General features: G+C 39.7%; 1 protein-coding gene across 1 annotated transcript in view; it reads left to right on the plus strand.

The window, feature by feature from the left end:
- Nucleotides 1-7,620, plus strand: part of LOC100648290 (fringe glycosyltransferase) — a 121,418-nt gene extending 113,798 nt beyond the window's left edge. Inside the window, exons 8-9 of the mRNA XM_012313812.3 lie at nucleotides 587-672; nucleotides 4,392-7,620. Coding sequence (XP_012169202.1) covers nucleotides 587-672; nucleotides 4,392-4,449 — 144 coding nt within the window. The 3' untranslated portion in view covers nucleotides 4,450-7,620. The remainder of the gene's footprint in view (nucleotides 1-586; nucleotides 673-4,391) is intronic.
- The last annotated feature ends 19,555 nt before the right edge of the window (nucleotides 7,621-27,175 follow it).

Here is a 27,175-nt window from a genome sequence, read left to right on the forward strand (position 1 = left end):
TGGCTCTTAAGCTACGCAAGCGTATCGTCGAGCCTCGCAGAACAAATATTTTTATAGCGCTCATAGGCAGAACATGATCGGGCTTTTGGTCTCGCGTTTCATACGACCAGCGTAATACGTGTTGCTTGATTCTCGGCCTGGAATGCGAAAATAAGCAATATCGCGTTCCTTTCTGATGATCATGCGCGTCAAGCGTGCCATAATTTGCTCCCGATATAGAGAGATGTCGTAACGAAGCATCGATTAACGATACCAGTCGATGAAACAGCACGTAACCCTTGATATTTCAATGCGGATGATCATTCACCAGCTACCAATCCCAACTGTCGCGATAATCTGTCAAAGGTCTATCCGAACAAAATTGTAAAACATCGCGCAACTTTCTCCTACGACGTTGCCACTGACCTCGTACTTGATGATCATAATTAAAATGAAAAAAGAAAATTGCAGAAGATACGCAGGTAGATGTATGGAAATCAAGAAACGTGAAGTTGATTTCTAGACTAAATTAGAATCGCATATTCTTGGCAACTTTTATGCTCGACATGTTCTTCGTCTGATTTACGTTACGGATTTTCTGTTGCAGGTGTCGTTCAGCTACTCGAAAGGTCCGAGGGACGAGTGGAATATTCTAAAGATCGACGGTTTCGACATGAAGGACGATCCGAAAAGGTACCATTTAATCAACATCGATATAGTAGAAAACTTCGTTTGTATGAACTCTGCTTATTCCAACGAAATTGGAAAGTCCAGTCGAACGAATTTTTACCGATTTTATCTATCTATTTGTGCGTGAACTCTTATTGTCAGGACGAAGAATCGCGGGTAGTGGGAAGTTGGATGGTCTCCATCGCGTGAACCGCGACTATATAAATCACTCGTTGTCAGAGAAATTCATACGAACGAAGTTTAATTTATCTGTATAACGGTAACAACACGGTACCTGTATCCTACGAATCCTCCTTTTACTCCGTTCTTTTGCATTTTTACCACTAACTTCACCAGGCCCGATCAAATGACCGGTTTGAAAATTTAATTAAAAATTACGAAATTAAGAATACACTCGCTGTTATTCGAAGAATTTTAATGAAATTTCAAAACCGCTCGCTTGACCGGAAGTCAAAATATCTCTACCACCATCGTTTAACTACCAAGGTTAAACCATAATCTATCGGTAGAACAGTTTCTGCATCTCCGTACCTCGACGAGAATAATTCGTCTTCTGTTTCCATCCGCGTCGCGTTCATCCTCAATTTCCTCGGCGCTGTCTAATGTCTCTTTTTCAACCTGCTCGACAAAAGCATCCGGGAAGGTGTCGAGCCTCGACGGAGCTAATCTATCCTTTTCCTCATCGAGGCAAAGGGAGCACAACAGATAGCAGTTGAGCGAAGAGAAGGGGAAGAGTAATTAGCAGCGGACAGCTACGTGTGCCACAGGATCTTCCTGCTTTCGTCCTTTTCCCTCGTTTCGAGGGACCGCGTCGTTCCACGCGCGCATCTTTTTCCTCTCGTTTCTTCGACCCGGTTGCACAGCGCGGCGTAAAGGCTCGAATTGCTCCGGTAATTGCCCGGCCCGCGCGAACGAAAGCGGAAGGGCACCGAGCTAATGACAAAGATGCCACCGTGCACGCCGCGCTCTTAATTGACTTTATTATAATTACCAGTCGGACCGACCTTTTACGACCGACCATTTCCCCCTTTCACCGTTTCATTCTCCTCGCTCGAGACATTTCGCCGCTCGTTCTACCATTTTTTCCAGCCGACGGTTTTCCTAGGCACCGGCGGTTTTATTCTTGCCACGCGACCGACTTCGGGAAAGATAGGCGAACTACCGTTTCTATGAATATTAACGAGCCTTTCGCTGCTTCGCAGCGGCAGTCCGAGGAAAACAGATCTCGTTTCACGTGGAATTATCGATCAGGTGCCTGCTAACGTAACTAATGCCCCGATATTTCTTCGCTCCGCCATCGAGTTCGAAATTAATCCATCGTGCACGTCGAATAAACTGCTGCAACGAGAAGGCTGATCGGGGAATTTCTTAGTAATTCGAATAAATCAACCGGAAGCAAGTTGAAGTTCAGCCGAAACAAATTGCTCTTTGAGACGTATTATAAAGTCAGTCGGCCGATATTCCTACTAATACGCTTTCTCGCTTTTCCATGTGAAATCTGTACCTTCCTTTCTCTTTGATCTTTCAGTGATCTCGTAGGAAGATATAATTTGAACGTAGTCGCTCCCTTATTGCCTTAGAACCTCGAATCCCTAAACTCGACTAAACCGATTCTCTGTAATCCCAATTGTACGAGTCCCCGAGGGTAATCATATTCCATATTAAACCGTAATTAAATCAACGAAAACTAATTTAAAATTAATACGAATGTAATTACACTTTGGACCGTATTATAAATCTATAGCCAATTAACGTTCGTATCTAGGGCTGAACTTTTCATTGCTAAACTACGTCTTTCTTTCTCTTTTCATCTTAATAAATACCATTACGATATAATTTTTTGATACAATTTAGACTTATTACTTACTGCAGTCAATCTTTCGATCTTTAAATCCGGCTGAATCTTCGATTCTCTGTAACCCCAATTCTCCGAATATCATACGGGTAATAACATTGCATATTACCATAATCAAACCAACGAAAACTAATTTAAAATTAATTCGAATCTAATTACTCTTTGGATGGGATATAAATTTATAGCCATTTAATGTTCGCATCTAGGGCTGAACTTTTCATTGCAAAATTTGTACGTCTTCCTTTCCCTTTTCATCGTAATAAATATAATTACGATATAATTTTTTGATACAATTTAGACGGCAGCTGAATCTCCGATTCTCTGTAATCTCAATTCTTCGAATATCATACGCGTAATGATATTGCACATTATTAAACTCAAACCGAACGAAACTAATCAATTAACGAATCAAACGAAAACTAATTTAAAATTAATTCGAATTTAATTACTCTTTGGATGGGCTATAAATTTATAGCCATTTAATGTTCGTATCTAGGGCTGAACTTTTCATTGCAAAATTTGTACGTCTTCCTTTCTCTTTTCATCGTAATAAATAGAATTACGATATAATTTTTTGATACAATTTAGACGGCAGCTAAATCTCCGATTCTCTGTAATCTCAATTCTTCGGATATCATACGGGTAATAATATTGCATATTACCATAATCAAACCAACGAAAACTAATTTAAAATTAATTCGAATCTAATTACTCTTTGGATTGGCTATAAATTTATAGCCATTTAATGTTCGTATCTAGGGCTGAATTTGTCATTGTAAAACTTGTACGTCTTTCTTTCTCTTTGATTTCTCAATAACCTCTGAACAAATATAATTACGATATAATTATTTAATACAATTTAGACAGCAGCTGCCTGCTTATTACTTACTGCAGCAAATCTTTCGATCTTTAAATCCGTCTGCATCTTCGATTCTCTGTAATCCCAATTCTCCGAATATCATACGGGTAATAACATTGCATATTACCATAATCAAGCCAAGGAAAATTAATTTAAAATTAATTCGAATTTAATTACTCTTTGGACAGTATCATAAACCTACAGCCAATCAATGTTCGTAACTAGATACGAACCTCTGCACCTTTCATTACGAAACCTATACGCATTTCTTTCTCTGTAATTTCTCTGAAACTTTTTATAAAGTACGCTATTTCAACGAATATAATTATGATGCGATTCGTCGATATAATTTAAGTAGCTCTACCCGCCTGTTACCGATTGCAGCAAATCCTTCGATCGTTAAATCCGGCCAAATCTCCGATTGTCTGAAATCCCAGTTCTCCGAAACTCACAGGGTATCATAATACTGCAGATTTCCACGGTTAAACCGACGAAAACTAACTTGAAATTAATTCCAATCAAATTAGTACTATAAACCTCTAGCCAAAATTAATATTCGTATCTGAAAACGAACGTTCGTATCTTTCCATACGAAACCTACACACATCTTTCTTCCTCTTTAACTTCTCGATAATCTCTTAACAGATATAATTACGATACAATCCCATGGTAAATATAATTTCAACGTGGCTGTCTCTTTACTATAGCAAATCCCTACAATCGCTGAATCTGACTAAATCTCCGATTGTCTGTAACGCCAATCCTCCGAATCTCGATCGTAATATTCCAGATTACAACGATTAATATTCCTATGCTTGGAAGATCTGACCGATCGATCTTGCAATTTCCTAATCTCAATAGTTTCCAGCCTTAAATCAGCAACGTTCCAATCTGCCGCTGTTCCACTCAAACTTCCACCATTCCACACCCATAGCCGTGTCAACGTTACCAAACGTCGTGATCGCACGAAGATACGCTGGTCCACGTGTCGATATGTTCTAATTACAGATTCAGGTCGATCCACTGCCATCTGTTCCCACACGTACCCAATTGTCCGCACAGATGATGACCAGCCGGACAAACCGAATCGTAACAAGAAGAGAAATGCGCTCGATCTGCCGTTGCATCAACGGTCGGTTGTTGGTTGGCCATTGAGATCGGCCCTCGTCTCGACCTAGTATCGTTGTAATTTGTTATCTCGTAGTATTTCTTTTTGTTGCGATATTTTGTACATAGGTGTAGATACGCGTCTACGTGGCTCCGTCGACGTTTATGAGTCAGGCAGGAACGTTTTAACGACAACGTTTTTCATATTTTAGAAGACATATTTCCCTTGCAGATGCAAATACCAGGGAGTTTCCTTTTCTTTACTTTTTTTTTTTTACTGTGCTGTGATTTGTACATTTCAATCTCCAGTTGTTGTTATCCATCGAGAAACTTTCGACAAAGTGTTGAGCACAGAGCGGGGCGAGTGAATGAAAATTTCAGAGGTAAATGATAGGACAGAAAAAATACGATAATTTCGTGAAATAAAATTCACTGGATCACTGAACGGACGTTATACTATAATACAGGTAAGTAATTATCGGTAACGCGGTGAAAAGTACGTGGTATGAAAGTTGCCAGTACTCGGGGAATATCAATTTTAGATTTTCTTTCGTTCGTGTACCTTCGAAACGAGAAATCACGCGTACTATTAGGTCGTCCGAAAAGTTTCTTTCGTTTTATAAGGAAATAATGGATGCGCAATATTTTCCGTTTTACATTATTTTATCGAACTGCGTATGATCCATTCTGTTCTATCAAACTAAGGATTACAACGTGCGACAGAACTTGAAGATGCGTTGTTGTGAAAGAAGTGTCGGTAAAAGAAAGAAACTGATATTTAATAACTGTACTCTCGTATTTTGCCGAAATATAAAATTTCTATTATTGGATGAGTGTAATCAGGCATCGACGATTAACGAAATAGCGCAGCATGGTTAGGTATACGGTTGTTACGCTTTAGAAACGACGAAGGATGATAAAAGAACGCTGAGCTTCCCTCGAAAGTTAAAACACGCGCAAATAATCATTAGATTACGGATACCTATGCGAATTCACATTTCCGTGAAAATATTTGGAAGCTTTTAAGCTACTTTTGCGAAGAACGCTATTTTCCACATTTTACACGTCTTTGCACGATACATATTCTACGCAATTTTTCACCAATGTAATTTCCTACGAAATGCATAAACATCCGCAGTCTACGCGTTATTGCGCTTCTTTGCGATTAGCAAAAGCAACGATTTTTTGTTGCTCGTTCCAGTAACAACGGCGCAAGTTATCGAAAGGATATCTTTTCTTTAATTCAACAGTCCGTCGTCCAAGTTTCGTTCCTGTAGTCTCGTACTTGCGTATACTTTCGCATATTCTACCAACGAATATCAAGAGAGGCAAAAAGAAGTTGGTTTTAATATTTTAGATTTTTCGCGGGGAAACATTTCTCTTATCGTTCGTGGAGTTTATTGTATTGCCGCTGTATATAAGGAGTATATATTTGATGTTTGTATATATGGAAATTATTAAATGGAACACCCGGAGTTATCGTTGCAAGTTGGAACGTTTCCGACGACGCGGCTGGAGCAACGAGGAATTCTTCGTTTTTGGGATCCGCGTGGTCGAAAGCGGTGAAACTTCCATCGTGGAAGATCCATTCGATCGATAACGCTGGGTGAATTGGTTGTACCATATGATAAGAGAGTATTTGGCGACATTCTCGTCGTCGCGTGACGGAATTACCTTAAGCTAGTCTCCCGTGTAAAGAAGCAGATGGTCGTACCATGTGATATTTAATGGGTGTGAGTGGATTCGTGTTTCTGTGCCCGGTTCTGCGTTATGTAAGTTCGGGAAAAATCGGATGCAATCTTCGTTGTTTCGAATAGCCAGCGTTCCTTCTTTGTTCGAAAGACGAGGAGACAAAGAAACGTGGACAACGAGTAGAATTCAGTTTCAATTTTTATCCATTTAACCGCTTGCCTCGTCACTACGATTATTTACGCCGATTCGTATTTTTACAAACAGCTGATGGAAGAAAGAAAGGAAATTTTGTTTCGTCTGTTAACACTTTACCGACCGCTAGCGATTCAACAGCATATGCACGTCCGACCGGCAGCTCAGGCGCAGATTCTCCCTGGCGCCGGCTCTCTTTCGGTTTCGACTCTCCAATACTATTCTTTTTATTCATCGCAAAGGGTACGTTTTTCAAATTAGTATAAAACTGTGGGAGCTTACAAAGCAACGCAACTGACGCAACCGAGCAAGATATCTTAGTACCAAATAACAAATTACTGTTCAAATAATGAGAAAAATTGTCGGCGACAAAAAGTCGATTAATAGGCTATCGGTTGATAAGCGTTGGCAACGAAAAGCCGATTAATAGGCTATCGGTTGGTAAGCGTTGGCGACGAAAAGCCGATTAATCGGTTATCGGTCGGTAAAGTATTAAATATTATAGCCGGTTTTCATCGAATATTTTATACGCATAATTCTACCTATTTTACGAATAGTTCAGCACATTCGAATTTTTCAAACTTCGTAACAGGGATTACAATTTCTATCGCGTGGAAATTACGTTTCGGCTTTAACGTCCACTTTCGTTTTACGATTCGTCGCAATACAAATCGCAATTTGTAAGATTTTCATGCGATATCGTAGAATTATTGAATGTAATACGCGCGATGTCAGAGCAAATTGAAGAGCAAATACACGTTGATAATTATTAAAAGAATCATGAGGCAAGAGTTCGAAATTATCGATAAAATAATCATTCGTTCGATCAGTTGTTTGTCGGCTACAAAAATAACAATGATAGCAAAAAATATGATCCAAAGATAGATCGTTTAAATACAAGTGGTAAAAAACAATTTCATTGTCCTCGATTTTCTCGTTCTCGTTTTGCGAGCTATTGATCCAATCAGTGTGCAATATCGCGAGGTATATAAAGAGAGAAAGGAGAGAGAGAGAGAGAGAGAGAGAGAGAGAGAGAGGAAGAAAATAGTATTCGCGAACCGACGAGCAACAGTCGGATTAATTGTTCTTTCCGGCGTTGTATTACGTAGTGCACCTGTTGCGTTCGAGCATTGGGAAAAAAAGATCGGGCTTTTTGACGAATGGAATTGGAAAACATGGCGGATGTACGATTACGTACGTTGTAACAATGAAGTTTTATATAATACACTGTATCTATTATACGGTAGATCCGATTTTAGCCAGTTCTCATTACGATTCCTTTTCCGGTTTCCTTCTCGCTGAAAATAATTTGATTTCGTCATCATTTCCCTCGGGTGAATATTATTTCGCTTCGTGAACTTTTAATTAGTGGAATGTTTCGTTTTAGTAATTATTCGGCCCCGATTCGATCGATTTTGTGATTTCAGCTAGTTTTCAGAAACGGCAGGTCCTCTAGATTTCAATTGAAAGACGCGTCAGTAAAAAATAAAGTAAAAAATAAAAAAAGAAAAAACACCAAAGGGGATTGTGCGTTTGAAGAGATCGCGGGATCGAGGGATGTAAGCGACTTCCTGTCCAAGTATCTCCATCTGTTCCGATTTGGAAGAGTCCGACGTCCAAGTCGGTAAAGTCGCTTCCTTCGTTCTTTGTTTTCGATTCTCTGCGTTTATGGGATCGTTTCGGACGATGCTCTATCGTAAATCCTACAGACGCGTCTTCTACAAGGAATTCACGATAAAACAAAGGTACAATTGCGAGGAAGCTTCGTCGAAAATGCGTGCTTCGTCTCAAGTATCAAACTAATACCGAAGATCGATGGAAGTAAGTATGCACATATCCAGCGAGACGTCGTGACTCCGTAAATGATCGTCGATCACGAAGGGAATTTAAGGTAAGTCCATAGTCGATAAAGCTGTAAAATCACTTATCGATAGATACTCTCTCCACGCATTTCCTAGTTATTTCATATCCCATCGAAAAAACCATCACGTAAATTACATCCCAAGTGCCAATAATTATTCGTTAGATCCAAAAACTCTATCCAGAATTCCAAATAAAGTACCGTTACATTCAAAGAAGGAACACGATGCCACGTTTCTCGTCTCGAATAATCCTCTCCAATTACTTGCCTTCTCCGCTTTGCAATTAAGAAGAGCCAGCTTCCTACTTTCAATTCCTGTTCCCTATCTCCGGCAAACTCGCAATTCGCAATTTACCTTCGTTCTCTGCAAATGTATATCCTTGACACGCGTGATGTTGCCTCCTCGGAGGCAAGTTGGTTTCTACATCAAAGAAGAAAGTTATCGTTCCACGATGGTCCCGTTACGTATCGCGGCACACGAGCCGCTTCTCGCGATTGCTTTTTCATGATTCGGCCGTGCGCTGGGAAAAAGACACGGCTGATGGTGGTGGTGGTGGTGGTGGTGGTAGTGGTGGTGGTTCCCGCGAATGCGATGGAGGTATATTTACGAGCTACATGGCCCGGGCACATATTTACTCGGAGGCTCTTTCACAAAAATTTATTCGGCCGTCTCGCGGGGATGCGAGCTACTCCCTGCGGAGAGGATCGCTAGCGCGTTTATTCGCGTGCTTCTCCCTTCTTCCGAATTTCCACCACGCGAGCACCCGGCAGCATAAAGTTACGGGGCCGCTGTAAAACTAAGCTACGCTGCTCGGAGCTAAGTTTCAAAATACTTCCTTCGATGCATACACTGCCACTCGAAAATGTCGCAACATTTACTTATTTTTTTTTTTTTTTTTTTTTTGGAAAGATGTATCTCATAATTACACGATTATGGATAAGTCAAATTGCTATAGTCTCGACTTACTTTCGCACGAGGAATTTCATTCTTTCTGTATTTGTCACGATTTGCGGAAATATAAAATTCGTACAAGCTACATTCTCTCTATACGGTATGAACAGTAAAATATATTATAGCCATGTTTTTAAATATTTCTTTGATGTTCGTGGTCCGATGATTCCATGAAAAGGTAGCAAACGTTCGAATTGCCAACTCGTCGTACTTTCGTTCCACAAATCGTGCAAAGGTGTCCGTGTACGTACGATAGCCAACGCGTATATATATATTTTTTATTATTATTTAATTTGTATTTTACAATTTGTCCAGCTGTACATTTGGTAAATTTTTCTAACCGTTATTGTAATTGTTAAATAACATGTGAATGGCTACCCCCAGTGGGACATCATCTTCGAGTTTGACTATTTTAGTTCTTTAGCGAGGTCTATGGAGTGTTCTCTTTTTAGTCTTCTTTCTATAAGAGGTTTGCTCGCTTCGGCAGCCAGCTGGTGCTAACGCGTACGTGGAACCGTTTTCATCGAAAGGCTAAGCTGCAGCAAGTTACAGTTTCCTTCGTTCTGTATCCTAAGTCCTACGAATGTCCGTATTTCTGATAACAAATTTACGATAATACGAAGATAGAATTCTGTACGTTGCAATAACTCGATCGCGATATAATACTTCGTTTCTGACCTAACGTTAAGAAAGAAAAACTGACGGAAGCCAGCATTCACTGCGACTCGTAAAACGATCATCGGTCACGAAGCTAAGCTCAGCTAAATTACACCGTGCTAGGTTCTAGCTTCTGATGGAAACGCACCCTATATACATACGTGCCCAAGCAAATATTTTTTAATTTAGCACAGCATGATTTAGCTTAACACTTTACCGACCGCTGCGATTCAACAGCATACGCACCTCAGGCGTAGATTCTCCCTGGCACCGGCTCTCTTTCGGTTTAGACTCTCCAATACCATTCTTTTCGTTCATCGCGAATGGTACGTTTTTCAAATTAGTATAAAACTGTGCGAGTACTAGTATAAAACTGAGCAAGGTACCTTAGTACTAAATAACAAATTACTGCTCAAATAATGAGAAAAATTGTCGGTGACAAAAGGCCGATTAATAGGCTATCGGTCGGTAAGTGTCGGCGACGAAAACCGATTAATCGGCTATCGGTGGGTAAAGTATTAAGAGAGAATTCTGGCTGTTTAGCTGAATAGCTGCGAAAGAATGTAAGAATGTGTCGAGGACGGAGGCAAAGTATTAGGTTGTCCGGAAACTTTCTTTCTTTCGTTTTATAAGGAAATAATAGACGCACAAAGTTTGTTGTTTCATATCAGTTTATTGAATTATGTACGGACGTAATAATAGAAATATAGCGAAATGGATCATACGTAATTCAATAAAATAATATAAAACGGAAATCGTTGCTCATCTATCATCACCTTATGAAACGAAAGAAACTTTTCGCACAGCCCAATATTTGACAATTTCTACGTTCGCGTAGGTGATACGTCGCCGGCTTTGCTGTTCAGCTTCGTACGTTTCTCGATATATTATAGCGTTTAGTCGAAAAATACGTCCGAGAATAAAGAAAGCGACCTTCGTTCGACACTTGACAATTCCACCTTCGTGGTCCTCTAATCTCCTAAATATGTCTAAGTTGTTCCCTATAATCCCCTGAAAGCATTTCCTTCTAGCCAGCGTACTTCTCCAACTATTCTCGTTAATAGATTAAAACGGAACATCTTACAGAACTAGGCTTCAACGCTTTAGTATGCTGGCGTTAAGTAATTTGTTTGCGAAGCGTGCTCGCTTAGATATTCCTGATATCTTCCGTATTTACGTGGACGTAGAACGTGAACTTCGTGAGAGTAACAGTTAGGCGCGGCGAGTTAACGATTCATACGTCGACGCTTGTTTTTCGAGACACCCGATTACTTTTGCACGAGGAATTTCATTCTTTCTGTATGCGTCACGATTTGCGGAAATATGAAATTGATACAAGCTACATTCTCTCTATACGATATAAACAGTAAAATATATTATAGCTATGTTTTTAAATATTTCTTTGATGTTCGTGGTTCGGTGATTGCACGGTGACCTATCTAAATACGAATATTCGCTTTATTTATCGTTGTACGAGGAAATTTATAAAAATAAAATAAAAGGAAAGGATAGGTGTAACGGTGGGGAGAATCTTTCCACAATTTTATTTTTAAACGGAATATTTTTAATCGGGACCGCGTATTTCTCTGCTCGCCAATCGACGTATTTGTCTTCTTTATTCTCATATCGGATACATAATAATTAATAATAATTTTATCGTTAATATTATCGTTAAAATATCGATAATGTTAACCGATATTGTTCTTCGTATAGAGGTACTAATATTATTCTCTGCACAAAAGTATTAACACTGGAACTACCGATAGTTAACACGAAGCTATGTCTACCAAAATTAGTAAAAATGACTGGTTTTTGAAAAAGACGTAATAATAGAATATTTGTATATTTATCGATTTATTACTTTCTTACAGAAACAATTCCATGTTATGTAGTATATTTTTCGTATTATTAATCCATCTGGGACTATGATCCCTAAACGAGGGTTGACACATTTATAAAATTGTAGAAACAGTCATTTTGACCGGTGTGGTATTTTAATGTTAACATCTAGCGATCGATCCGCAATTTCCCTGATAACTGATATCATCATATCGAATGATACGCAGTACAAATTTTAAAAACGTGTGGCAAGTTGTACAAAACGAGGAAACTGAGTAATTGGAGTTCGATAAACAGATTGCAGGACCCTTTTACACTTTGACAAGTACCAGTCGTTTTCACTGGTATTGGTATAAGTAACCTTGACACAAAATTATTTTCAGTTTGGATACATAAAAAACAAAATGAAATTCATTACATTATTCTTTTAGTTATCGTTGCAAAAGTCATTACATCATTGCGGAAAAAAGATATAACACGAAGTAGGAATTTTAAAATAAAATTGTAAAACCAGTCAATTTGACTGATGTGGTAGTTCTAGCGTTAAGATAGTTGCGTTTAAAAATATTCCAATTAACGTAACCTTGCTCCCACAAGCTTTCTCACATACGACGATAAATAATGCAAATATTTGAATCGAAAATTCGAAATTTAGTTGGGCCACGTTGCACACTCCGTCGATTGGCCCGTAAGGAGACGACGTCGAAATTGCAACCGGATAGAAATTGCAGTCGGATGCGAACGAAAGTTTTCCAATAAATAACGTTTGCGTCGAACGGTTGTCTCCTTCTCGCGTTGCGCGTCGAAATATTGTAAAGAAATTCCGTGACAGCGATACGCGTCCCTTTCCTCTCGAATATTTATGAATTTTCAAAAGGCGAACGCTGCGCCACGTGGATACGAAGGAACGCGTCTATTTCGTTCCCTTTTCGCTCTTTTTCGTCGCTTTTGCTCGCTTGCCGACCACGAGCTCAATTTCTAACGATCCCGGGGTACACTGTGCTTTTCGTGCCAATTTATGGTCAACTTGGCCTGGTCGCCAACGTTCCAATTTAGCGGCGCGAGTGAATTTTCACGTTTCGAAAGAAGGAAACTTCAGCGAGAACCGCGTCCGAAGAGTTTCTCAATTACAAGTTCGATGACTTCGAGAAATTTGACGTACGGCGATGGAGAAGCGTTTGCGCGTATCCTTATTTTCCAACGAAGCGTCTTTTCATCAACTTCCATACGTTTCATTTTCGTAGTATGAAATTTTTATACTCGCACGAAAACGCTGTCGAATGATACGAAATTTAATACATCTACTTGATTTTAATTAATTAGTATGCAAATGCAAATACTCTTTGTAGCCATTGGGATACTGTTCGTTGGCTACGAAGATCGATATGCATAGAAAATCATGGGATACAGTCGAAGAATATATCGCCGATTCTCAAGGTATCAAGCTCGACGATGCAACGCTGAAAAATAAGAAAACGACGAGAATCGATTCGCCTAATTCATGAAACAGGGAACCACCCGTGGTTAGCACGTAGATTATCGCGATGACCCGAATTAGTAAATATTTTCGAACGATTAAAATCAGATAAATTTCGCGGACCGACAAATTTCCAACATTTTTTTTATTATTATTTAATTTGTACTTTACAATTCGATCAGCTGGACATTCGATAAATTTTTCTACCTTAATTGCTAAATAACATGTGGACGGCTACCCCTAGCGGGATATCATCTTCGTCCAACAACACGAACCATTCAGATTACACCGTTGGAAGAAAAAGAAGAAACACTCGTTGCGAAGTATGATCTCATAGTTCGCTGGCAAAGACGATGTAATATTTCGTAAGAATTAAATGTTGTAGCATAGTATATTATATACAGGGTGGTTGGTAACTGGTGGTACAAGCTGAAAGGGGATGATTCTACGCGAAAAAAGAAGTCGAAAATATAGAGTAAAAATTTTTCGTTTGAGGCTTTGTTTTCGAGAAAATCGACTTTGAATTTTCGGTCGGTACGCGTCCACTTTATCACGTCTCGTTATAACGGATCTCACTGTAGATCGTTGTCTCGATGGATATTATCGCAGTTTAAGTTTGTTTTTGCCGTAGCGGAAAATTAGGAATACATAATGAAATAATATGAAGTAATCATAAAGTTTATTATTACAAAAATTGCTGAAAATCTGCTGAAATTCTGCCGAACAAATTCTTCCGCTCTTCTAATTAAATTTCTATGAACACTTTCTAAATCGATTTTCTCGAAAACAAAGCCTCAAACGAAAAATTTTTATTCTATATTTTCGACTTCTTTTTTCATATAGAGTCACCCCCTTTCCGCTTGTACCACCAGTTACCAACCACCCTGTATATTATACACACATATTTTCCATATGTATATATCGTTATGATTATCGTTAGGTTTAGGGGCGTGTAACGAATCTTCATTCGGACTAACCATCGTTGTTGTACAATACAGAATATATTTACTGGTATAAATAATGATTTTTATAAAGTTTGACAAATAACCGTGGTGATTAGACACTCGAGATGTTAATGACAATGTTCTTAGGTTCAATAACGAATCCACGGTCAACGGGCCAACTCTTTCTTAAACGTAGAATATATTTTGAAGCGCAACGTAACGTTTGCTGTGACGCTCGGTATAATACTGCACGTAAAGACGATGTGAAAACTCTTCAAGGTGATCGCAAGAATAAAAGACCGATGGAAATTCTTCTCCTTACGATCGCGTTTGTTCGTTGCCGGGGATATTGGCCGGGGATGCCAACAAAATTCCAGCCGCCTTTGCTAGGTAGACCCGCGTAGAGCTGATTGCTCCTGCCCGGGGTTTGATTGTTAATACAACGTGTGTCCCATAATATTGGCACTTCTCTGTTAGGTAAAAACGTCCATCCTCTAACCGTGGCTACGTTCAGCGACCAGTTGTGTCACCTCGAGCCCGAGCCCACCGTCACAAATCTCGGGCAAACATAATCGGATTGAATCATAACAACCACTTCTAAGTTTCCTTATTTAAGTACAGCTATAATAAATAGTCTAGACTAAAGTATCGGGGATCTTACCAAAAATTCCAAAAGAAAGGCCCCGATGTCCTTTCATCTCCGACACATATATATTAGGTTGTCCAAAAAGTTTCTTTCGTTTTATAAGAAAATAATGAATGCAAATTTTCCATTTTATATTATTTTATCGAATTAATTACGTATGATCCATTTTGTTCTATCAAGTTAAAGATCACAACGTTTTGTCCTTTTCGGACAACCTAACATATATATATATCTCGAGCTATCGTTTCCAGGAGAAAATATACAGTGGCTAGAAAAATTAGACGCTATATTTGTACGTATTTTTATTTTCCAATGAAACTTTTTATCAGTTTGCACGCGTTCACGTAAATACGCGAATGCTACGATAAATACAATCAGCGAGCGGATACGTTTTGTAACCACAGTACAGAATTCAGCTCAGAACAGTGAACGCGTTAAGAATTTTATCTGACAAAACGGTCTATTCAAGCAACCTAATAATCTGCAAGCAAAAAGGGAACTCTGCTCGCGATGATCCTCTTACATGACAAAGAGCCTGGCCTGAAACAGCCTATATAGCCCGGCACTCTCTATCTATCCTTTTCTTTCTGAAACCGCTGCATAGGACGCGAGGCAAAGAGCAGGGCCGTTAAAGTTTGGAAAAACGAGACCGCCGGAAGAGGAAACGCTCCGGCTCGGTTATTACTCTCCATTTCCCAAAGCGTTTCTTCCTCGCCAACCGCACGGATGTTTCATGTTGTCAGGTGACTCTACTTCCTGTCGTCGTGCATACTTTAAAATCGACAACATTTCGCCGTATCGGAAATTCCACGCCGCAAACATATCCGTCCACGTTTTACCACATTACGATGGTCAAAGGTTGTAAGTTGCCTTTCACTTAGGCTATCGAAGGTTATCCATATAATTCTTTTTGTTTATCGCAGAGCTGTTATAATAAAACTATCGTGCAAGTATCGTATAGGAGAACAGCTACTAGTTTTTGATTAAATTTCTCTCGCATCGTCTTTGCGTTTTATTCTTCTCTGTTTATAAAGGACTTTTCCTTTTTCTTTTTTTTTTTTTGATACGGAGAAATTATTCTCAGTTTTGGGAATTTCGTTAGCGTATTATTCTATAAATATCGCGTAGTATCGGGAAAGTTCCCTTTTGATGTTGACATAGTCATGGATACGGCTCTTCTGTATCTTTGTCAGTGTCCTTATCAGCGTCTTTGTATTCCGCGCTTTCCTGTTTTGCAGTCTGCAGTTTTGGGAATTTTCTCGGACCATTATTCCATGAATACCACGTGGCATCGGATTCTATGTTTCCTGTTTGATATAGAAGAATTGCCATTGGTTTCTTCGATCGTCCGTGTTCTACATAGACCTGTTCAGAAGTCTGTAGATTCCCGCTTGCGCGACAGAATTATTCTCAGTTTTGGGAATTTTGTTCGCCTGTTGTTCTATAAACGTCACGTAGTATCGGCGAAGTTTCCCTTTTATTTGGAATATGGTTTGCAGGATTCTTCCACTGTCTTTGTATTCTCTTTCCTGCCGTTTCAAAGTCCGTGCATTCCTCTTTCCACGAGGGAATTATTCTCAGTTTGGAGAATTCTGTTAGAATAGTATTCTATAAATATCACGTAACATCGGATAACTTTCCTTCTCACGCGAAATCGCCGTGGTTTCGATGGGATCGCCATGGGATTCGATCGTTCCGTTATCTTCGCGCTCCACTTCTCTCCTTAACCCGTTAACTGCGGAATTTAGTTTCGAAAATCCCTTACGGGGTGCGCGAATAAAATCACACAACGACGAGTATACACGTCGAACGCAGACCAAATGTTACACATTTTACAAAAGAAGTAAAGCGAAACGAGAAACGACTATATTCCAATTCGATAAAGTGTTAACGATTCATAGTTGAGAAAGGTGTGGTGGACGGTGAGACGTGTTATTGGTTAAATTAATAACGAGACGAGTTCGTTCGATTAACTATATTTACTGATATTTTAAAATATAGAATACAAAGTTAATCGCAAGCGTTGCTCGCTTCGTGATATTTGATGTAAGATTTGTTGGAGTTTAATCTTAAAGTTAAGATAAATAATCTGTGTGTGTAATACGCAATGTTTATGTTGAAATAATATTAGGTGATATTTATTAAACAGAATTACAGAACCAAATGTATTTAAAATACAAGTGAGTGATATGGTATAATTAACAAAATGTGCAAGTAAAGAATTTATGGATTGTTGACAGTTGGCCAGTTACTCTCAGATTGACTGTAGGTAGCGGCCCATGGTCCCTTAAAGATTTTGAACCCCACTCTCTATACAGTAGTGAGTATGACCTGTGTAAATGTCCTGTTCAAATGCCTGTGTAGGTGTCTGTATAAGATTATTTGTGTCAATGTGTGTAATATCGTTGTACCGCAACAAGATTGCGCGATACTGCGGTTGTTTATTCGACCATTCGCGGAGAGACGCAATCGCGAGAAAACACGTCAACGGGAGTCGTAAATTCCCTTTACGATTAAATAATCGACGCCACGAAGTGGTCGATCCCCTTATTTCTGTTATGACAATAGAGGGTGGTTCAATTGAGTATACATTGAATTAACAGGTATAAATTAATGTTTATTCCAACAACTTTGTAAAGAAGATTGTTAGACTGGTGTTTATGTCCAAGTGATTGATCTGAGGGTAGAAACCCGATAAAGATATGTTGACTATTCTAACGATGAAGAATAAGTTTAGTGACGATGCTGTGTCGAGGGAAAGCTAATGACGGGTGTGTGTCTAGCGCACGGGACCATCGTATTTGTTGATGACAATTTGGGTTAGGAAAGTGAGGGCAATAGACATTGCTTCTGATTAGATAACAAGAAGGTTGCTGGACTAGGAAGGGTCTTGGCCACCCTCGATAGAAAGTTGCTAGTGGGGAGCATCATACGTGCTAGCCAACCCGTAGTAGCCAATAATCTTTAGAAAACGATTTAGAAGGACCTTGGCTATGAAAATGTCAAGATTTATGGTGGGTCCTTAAGACTATTGAGAGTACGTAGTAAGGATGTAGATCTCTGGATGCTATTTTGCCTGCGGTGTGTAGCCTGGTTTAGATAGAGAGTCGGCCGACGTAAAGCGGTACTGATACTAATTATTGTTATGCTGATTCGTTATACTTAATTCTGTGTCTGGAAGACATGGGGTTCGTCTACTTACACTGGTCGAGGAGGGTACCGAAAGGTTTGAGAACTTGTCGCCGGTTGTAGTTTGCACGTAGCAGCGAAATTGCTTTGCCCACAGTTTGTTTTATTACATTATGTGCGTCGTACAGTGTTAATCTCCTCTGTGGCAGAACAACTATGTGAAGCATCTCGTATCGAAACGTCCTAAGACGCAAATGCAGCTACAAAGACATGTGATGCAGATAGTTGTAGATGATAGTGCTATAGTGCTATTGCTGGTGTAGAAGACCGAGTTTGGTTCTGTTGCTGGTGTAGATGTCGTCGCTGCTGTGGTATTGCTGTATTTTATTCTCCTTTAAGAATCGTGGAAAGAAAAATCGGTCGCCGGGATTTGAACCAGAGTCCCGAACGTTCGTAACCCGAGGCGCTGACCACTGCGCTGCCGTTTTTTTTATTTTTTTATCTTTGTTTATTAATTCCAGGTTTTTTTACATATTTTTTTACATCATTTTTTTTCCAGAATAAACGCTGGATTCTAATTGTAGGGTGGTACAGGCAAGAGTACCGATACGCGACGGTACGACGTAGCCATGCATTATTACATTCTTTTCTCTTTTTTTTTTTTTTTGAGATTATTAATGTTAAATAAAATAAAATTAAGCCGCTGTTGCGCTGTGCTTATGTACGATATTTTAATTTATGTCCTGAAAGCCTGGACGCAAAAACAGGACAGACTGCGCTGCCGTCGTCCAACGCTGGTTGGTGTCGCCCGGTGGTATTTGCTGTCGAGTGGCACCGCGGGTATTGTTATTAAAAACTTAAAAATTACCACGAAACAATGAAGGAAAGTACAGGAAACAATTCGAGGAATAGCCGATGTACGCAGCGAAATACACAAATGAGATGGATCGAGAAAAATAATCAACTGAATTTACAAAAAGCAATACGTTATACGTAACCGACGTACCAAAGAGAATAATCAAATGATCAAACTTTATTTATAAAATACACAACAGTTTTACTGAAAGTACAAAGGAAACGTACCACTAAATGTTATTTATATTACGTTTTGCTAAAAGTCTGAGTTTCTATGGTAAATGGTAATCTTTCTATTTTACACGACGAGTATACGCGTCGAACGCGTTTGTCTGATTAAACTTTACATCCGTTTCTTTGCCTTTAATTTCGTGCATTTTTGTTGATAGAATTCTTCGTTTATCTATAACGATATCGCGTTATTAAAGTTACGTTTCGTTATTAAATCGATCAACATGGATAAATAATAACATATAAACAATATACGTAGCGTATCGCATCGCGTTTACCATGATACAATATCCAGTATATTATATTTAATATGTAGGTTGCATTATAGGCTTGGACTGGTGGAGGGTGGAAGGGTGGAAAAAAGTGCACCCTCGGTGGCAGCCAGTGACGTAAGAGGCTGCAGCCAGCGACCGGCAGATAAAGGGGATGATGTAAGAACAGGGCTGGAATAAGACATTCGCGCACCCCTCTAACGATCCTTCTTTGTTCGTTATCAATCCGTTATCTGGACTGGACGTTCACTCGTCTGTCCTAGATATTTTAGACGATTCTCCTTTTTCAGGAATTCTTTGTTCTTCGAAATATCGTGTTACGTTCGATACGCTTTCGATACGCGTTATATTACATTTACGTTTTCTTCAACGAGTAAGCGAGTCAAATTTGACGAAGATGGTGTACTTTGCGATGGAGAAACCATCGCGAGTATATCAATTAATTCCATTAGAATCCCACGCGAAGGAAAAAGAAATTATGTTCGAACTTGAACGCAGCAGCCGATTAAAAATTTCTCCAACTTATTATCTCGTTATATTTGGTTCGAAATTATGGGGGAAAAGTTGCTCGTTGATCTACTTGCCTTCCCTTTATGTTCCAGCAGAAAACCGATAATATTTACGTAACACCGTAAGTAAAATGCTACGCGCGGTTCTCACCTCTGCTAGCCAGTCGCCGTACAAGAAAATTAATATGACGATCATAAAGCGAGCTTGATGCATCATTATCTGCGTTCCATAATTATTTCCTTTATAATTATTCGCGATACATCGTACAATTAATATGTACTATACATCGAGTAACATTTTCGTGTTACGTATCGTAATTATTTCCAGAGCAAACGGAGGTAAATTACACGAAGAATGAAAAATTAATATCCATCGACTCGCGCACGTATTTTCTCATCGAACGACCGCTCTCCTGAAAATTCACTCACGTTACTCGCTATGTATACGCGTTTGACACACGCTCTCGATTACATCCGCGTAATTTTCGGGATATCGTTAAACCATGTTAAAAGTATCGGTAAATGACCGTGTTCAAAAGTATCCGGATACTTGCTGACCTTTGACAACACGCGTCTCAACCACAAAATTACGAACTAATCGATTTTATTCTGTCTAATCGTCCTAACTACTTGTAATTGAATTTCACGCGATAGTATCGATTAGGAAAACTCAACACGCAGTCGATAAAAGTGGCGTTTATAACCGTCAGACATCGATCTGAACCACTTTATTATTAGCAGATTCTTGTCTTTGCTCTCTTTCATTTCGCAATCGAAGATCACAGGAGGAAAACGCGGTCACTGTATTTTTCTGATTTTCCGATGTCGATGATTAACGACGTAAACGTCCGCAGGCCAATGGCCAATCTGTACGCGTTTTTCAAACTCAGACGCAAGTGTTTGGATATTTAGCAACGATAGTCCGAGTGTCTCCGTCGCTGGTTGATTTTCGCCTGCGTGCCGTTTCTTTTACAAACTTAGTTATCGCTGGCTACAGTGTGTCGTCTTTTAAGCAAAAGTGTTCCGTGTCATTTGCGACGCGTCTAGACCAATCGAGCGAACGATCGCTCTCTTGCCGCTCTCTACTAAAAATAAAAGATAAAATTGCGAATGTTTGCATTCGTTCGGTGAATGAACGAGCAAATGATTTCACGGCGCATTCTCGTAAATGTTTGGTTAAGTTCGAACGACAGTTTCGTTCGTCGTGAAGAGGGTGGAAAGGAGAAATGTAGATCGCTCGTCGAAAAGGAGATAAAAACGTGATATCACTTTCTCCTTCTAACGGGCATTTTCTTCGCCCATGAAAAAGAAAACAGAGCTTCGCTATTTATTTCCATCTGTTTTCCAACGAAACACATTTTCGCAACAATGTATCCGCCGTCTATAGCTTTTAAGGATTGTGCTCGGTCGATCGAGATTACCGTCAATATTACTGTCAATATTTAAGCTTCTCAACATTATCGTACGTAGGAAACTGTCCATACTAGACGATCGATATATATATATATATTGATAATACAATATCGAGACTCTTAAATACCGACAACAACATCGTCGTGAACGCTGCTTTACGTTTATCGCGAAGACACAGCCGAGCAGGGGACGTTGGTATTTTCGGTTTATCGAATTTCAGTGGAATGGCAGAAAAAGCGACGATACTCGTTCGATTCGTTTAAATCTTAAACGCTTCCTTTACGCTTCCTCTAATCTTACCGCTGCAACCCCCAAAGTCCGAAATTCAGCTTCGATCGAACACGCATCGTTCCCTTCTCCAACTTCTCCCTTTGTGACGTTCATTGTTCTCGCCGGGAATCTTCGGCCAATTCGAAAGTTCCTCTCGAAACTGTCCCGAACCGATGTGACGGGACGAGGCGGAGGTCGATCGCGGCTCCGTCACTGACAAACTGAGAAGCACAGATAAGAAGAGGGTGTGCGGGGCGGTGGAATCGTATGTAGGTCGTACTGTCAGTGCCACGACCCGGTTTCGTCGCATTCCTGTTACGTCCCACCCCCGCAGACCCAGAATCCATCCCCGAAACCAACGTCCTGCGTCACCTCGGCCGGTCTGCAAATCCCTAAATACATTTCACCCTCCCCAACCCTCTCTCTCTGTCTCTCTTCCCTTCGTTCTCACGACCATGTTATAACGCCGTATTATTCTCGCGACACACCCCCTTTCACTGATGAGTTCTCGCCGAGCCTTTTTTCCTTCATCCAGCGAATTATTACCGAGGGTGGAAATCACGTTTTGGGAGGAGCGGAACCGTAACGACGCAAAGGGCGGATAAACGGCGGAGATTTGGTTTTTAAGGGCTCATTGTTGGTGATATGGAAGATACGGTTTGTCAGTTTGTTGGTTTCAACCATTCCGTGGTTTCTTTCTTGGCTTTTTGTTTGAATAGCTGCGGAAGTAGGTAATTGTAGCTCTAGGTAATAGGGAAACGTTGCTGCGATGTGTCACAGGTTAGATTAATACTGTATTGTGGTTGGTTAATTGGTTATATTTAATGCACGTAGGCAATGCTGCAGTTGTAACGCACGTTACAGACCAGATAGAAGATGATACGTGTTCAGTATTCCTGACAGGTAGTGATTTTCCTAATAACATTTCCCTTGATATTCCTAAACAATGGTGCGAATATTTTAACTATCGTCTTCGGGGCATTTAATTGGAATTATAGGCTCTGCGATGATAGGGAGTTCCAATGTTTAAATTGTATTTATTGGAAGAGGAAGAAAGATGTAGGTTCCAAAATATAGGCGTTCGAAAGTGCCAAAGATCGCGGATAATTTATAACAGATATTTCTTTTTTCTTTTTGGGAAATTCGATTTTGATTAACTTTGAACCGATTCGCTCGAATTACTGGAGAATCTTTGCCACAGCAGTCTCTTCGACCGACGTTAAGATCGTCTGGCCTATAGAAAGTCTGTAATCCGCGGTTCGATAATTTCGTCAACTTCGAAAATCGAAGGAAGACGGTCTACACCAGATTTGCTTATTAACAAGGAGAGAAAAAAGTTTGTGAATAGAAAAGCACACACGATCGAACGAAATCCGATAAAGCAGTGATTAAGCAAAGTGTACGTACACTCGAACCGAATTTCACTGTACGAGGAATCGGAAATAGAACGCCGAGAGTTAAGTCGCCCTAAAACTTGCCGTTCCTCGGCAAATTTTTCCCCCGCAAAATTGTTCGTTGAAAATCAGCGACCCACATCGGCTGGAGGACTCGGCGCGATCGCGTGATCCTCCCGGTTCATGAAATAATCATCGAAGAATTCTCGCGGCATATCTCTCGGCTCTTCACAGCGCAGTAATTATCCCCAGTAATTATTCAAATTGGATATCGCGAAACGATTGGCCGACACGGTTGGAGCACGACGCCTATTCGCGCTCGTTGTCGCGAGCTAATTCGAGCACCCAGCTGAATTTCTTTTCCTCCCCGCGTCCTCTTCGTTTCTCCTTCCTCTGAATATTACTCGGCGGGACACTCGAAACCAACCGAAAGCCGAGTGTTTCGTCCCTTAGAACGCGGCGCATCTGTCGCCGGCAATTATCCGAAATAATTACTCGAATCGTATATCGCGGACTAATTACTCGAAACAGTCGTCGACATATAATTTCAACGCGTTTAATCATCCTTCGTTCACGGTGGATTTTTTAAAATCCTGCAATACGCTATTCTCGCCTCTTACAGACCTTTTCTCTTCTTTCGCGATCCTTTCAGGATATTTGGTAAATATTTTGCCAACGACTATCGCTGGTATTTCGCCGATAATTAGCGAGCACGATATCTGCCGCGTTAGCTTCTCTCGCAGCGAGTCAGCATTTTTATCGCGTTGCTCGTTGGCCCTGGAAAAATGTAGAAGCCGCGCCAGTTGAAAAATCGTGTTTAACCCGTTAACTGCGTTCGACGTGTATACTCGTCATCGCGTCATTGATTTTAACTGCGCACCTCGTAAGGGATTTTTGAAACTAAACTTCACAATTGACGAGTTAAAACAGTTTGTCGAATAATCTCGTCCACAGTTTCGTTCCATGTACTTAGCTCTTTTTCTAGACGTGCAAACGCTACAAGCTACGCAAGCTTCCACTTTCCAAATGCAGTGCGAAGAGATTCGACAAGTTTCTATAACGTTAAAACGATCGATGGAGTTGGGAAATTATTTTGAAAAGCTTTGATCGAGGGACGGGGTGCGAATGACGAAGCGGAGGAAAGGGAAAAGTAATTTATCGCCGTATATTCTCGGTTCGATTCTCAGACACTAAACTCATTACGCTGGAAGCACACGCGTATCACGAGTTGGTATCAGCAACTCGTCGCAGCCGGCGCTCCGCATTTGCATTTGTAGAATCCACTCAGACGCGTGTTTCGCGCAGAATCACTTCAAACAACCATTCAATCCGTCCAACGCGAACCCGGCCACTTGTCACCCTCGCCGAAAAGAATCCAATAACAAACACGCGTCAAACAGCCTCTCGTGGATCGAAAGGAACGTCGTTCCGAACATTCTTTTTCATCCCATAATTAGTAGCAAGGTAATAAAATGTGAAAACGCGATATTAAAATTGCGAAATAATATTTTTTAGCCACGCTGTCCTTCTCTCACGATTTGAAACTCTCACTTGAAACAGATGTTACATTTCGATAGATATTATAGTAACACATTCTAATATAATTTCTAATATAATTTATAAGTATTTCAATCTTACGATTTTTGGCTATTTCACGTTCTTTGCGAATAAAATGTGTTGGCATTGCGAAAGAAGATATATCTAAGGAGATAGAAATTTGCAAAAGACGAAGCAACAGCAGCATCGATAAATAAAATGTAGAAAAGTTGAAAGTTCGATGAAACGAGGTTCACCAAGTACCCTAATAGTCGAACGTAGTATAAATTCAGATTAGACTGTGATAATTTCAATCGCGTCGCGGAGCAAGCGCGCGGTCTGAGATAGCAGCGACCAATTCTACTGAGAAACGTTTCCTCGCGATAACCGTGCGAGTTACATTAACAATAACCAGATGCTACGCAGAATTAAAGAAAAAGTTGTTTCCTGTGGATTTTGGATATACAGAGTGTCGGAGAAACTCGGGACAAAATTTACGCTATTTGTTAATGAGGTCAGGTGGATAAAGAAAGTTCGCCTAAACTTATATCGAAGAGTTGTAAGCGTTCGAAAATTTTTCTTAATTGTTCGTTTGGTATTTGCAAGAAATGTTCGAAATTTCTCCCTTCTGCAAGAATGCAGCTTCGAAATCTATCGAATATTCCTGTTGTCGTAGAAATTTGTGGTAGTAAACGTATCTTGGATACAGTCGCGAAGTTTTGGTTTTCCTTTTCCATCACATTTTCATAAACCAAGAACGACTTTCCTGGAAATCCTTGGACTCTTCAGTCTTTAATAAACTCATCTTACATGCATCTTATCGTTAATAAACTCTTTGATAAAGCATTTTCTGACACAACATGTTTATTTACGTAATATTTTTCACCTACTTGATCTTATTAACACATATCGATCTATGTTTCCTGGTTTTCTCGTACACCCGGTATTATTGCGTTATATTATGTACTTTTGTTTATCGCTCAATATACACTCCTGATACGATAGATATTACAATACGAAATTACGTAATGTTTCGCGTATATCAACGATTAACAATTACAAATTTTAACCATATAAATGTGCACGTTGAAAGGATTAAAAATTTCAATCGTCCTTTCTATCAAATATCACGAACATTATCAAAAATTATTGAGATATGTAAAATTTTGTGTGCTAGACTAGATTAGCCGCGTAGTAGTGACATATGGTACGTATGTGAATATAAGTGTGTGGATGTATGTGTGCGCACAGCGTCTCGAAAAACAGATGAATGTAACCGTTCCGTTGGTTGTGTGGTATAGAAGATGATGAAACGCGTGCAAATGTATATCGACGAAGATCCTGGAAATCGTTTATTAAGGGAAGGGGCTAAGGTTAATTCGTACAAAATAAGGCATGTTTTTGTGAATTATTTGTGACGACACAGTTAAAATTTCTTTATTAAAACAAATAGTACATTAAAGTATGACATTCGAAGAATATTGTACAAAATTTTCACGGGGAAATATTAAAAAATACGGCAATGGCAGGAAAAAAGGTAGAATTGCGGTGCCCCTGATAACTTGGTGTTGGATCATCTGAAATCAAAAAATCAAAGTTCATTCGTTAGGTAACAGTTTTCCCCAGGTAACGGTAGGAAGCGAAAATTAGCCGATTTTGCGAACATTTGCGGCTAATTTTCCTTTCAAAGTGTTCCAAAAAAGTGAAAAATTGAAATTTTAATAAAGAGATTTTAACTGTGTCGTTACAAATAATTCACAAAAACATGCCTTATTTTGTACGAATTAACCTTAGCCCCCCCTTAAATAGATCTAAAATTATTTTAATATGAATTCTAAGCGTAACCTTAGTGTTCCTTTACTTTTATTTCGACAATTAAGATTCACAATTCTCAACAAAAATGAATGAAAATTAGACGATCCGGTGGCGCTTTCGCGTATAACAATCGAAAAAATTCATTCCGCAACGACGGAAGCTTGAGATTATTTTTTGATCCTTGGGAAACTGCGACGAGGACGGTGTTCCATGTCTGGTAAGCCGGTCTGGGATCCCGTAGCCGGTGTTATCCTGTCGCAGGATGTCCGCGTGAGAGACGCGACGCGCTGAATATTCAAGATCCTAGCGAGCGTTTGCCCGAATTTGAATAGCTGGCAGGTCGTTCACAGACCCGTGGTAATCGGAAGATTTCGCGCGTGTATGCGAATGCACACGCGCATTTGGACTTTCCTTTCATCGTCAGAAGTATTTCCCTTTTTTCGTTCGATGTGTTAACCCATGCTGCCAAAGTTACGTCGAAATTTAAAGATAGAGAGAAAAGAAAGCAAGAGAACGAATAAAATTATCGTACAATAGTTCTCGCTTTGCGGATTCTTTCGAGCTTTCTGATATTTGCTTTAACACGTTGATCGATGACGGTGATCATCATCCGGTGAGCCACGTTCTATTAGATCTTTTAGAACGATACGTTTATATGAAGTTTATATGATAAGTTTTATGGATTAACAAATTTTCAACAATTCGGGCTATTTGTCTTCCGATGAAATTTATCGAGATTCTACGTGTCACTGTTCTTTGAAATTTCATAAGATCGTAGAATCTTACGTGGACGAAGTTGTGACGAACAAATATCAAACGAATTCCTGGAATTCCTCTTTATACGTACGATATTAAAAACCAGAATTTCGTAATATGTTATCAATACTTTGCTTCGATATCTAATCGCTCTAAATTCGTTTAAAAGAGAAATACAATCGAGCGATCCACGTATGTAAATGTAAGGAATGGAAATTGGCGATACAGCTCTTGTAAATCGAAAC

Source organism: Bombus terrestris, chromosome 11 (assembly GCF_910591885.1).
Source record: "Bombus terrestris chromosome 11, iyBomTerr1.2, whole genome shotgun sequence".
Lineage (NCBI taxonomy): Eukaryota > Metazoa > Arthropoda > Insecta > Hymenoptera > Apidae > Bombus > Bombus terrestris.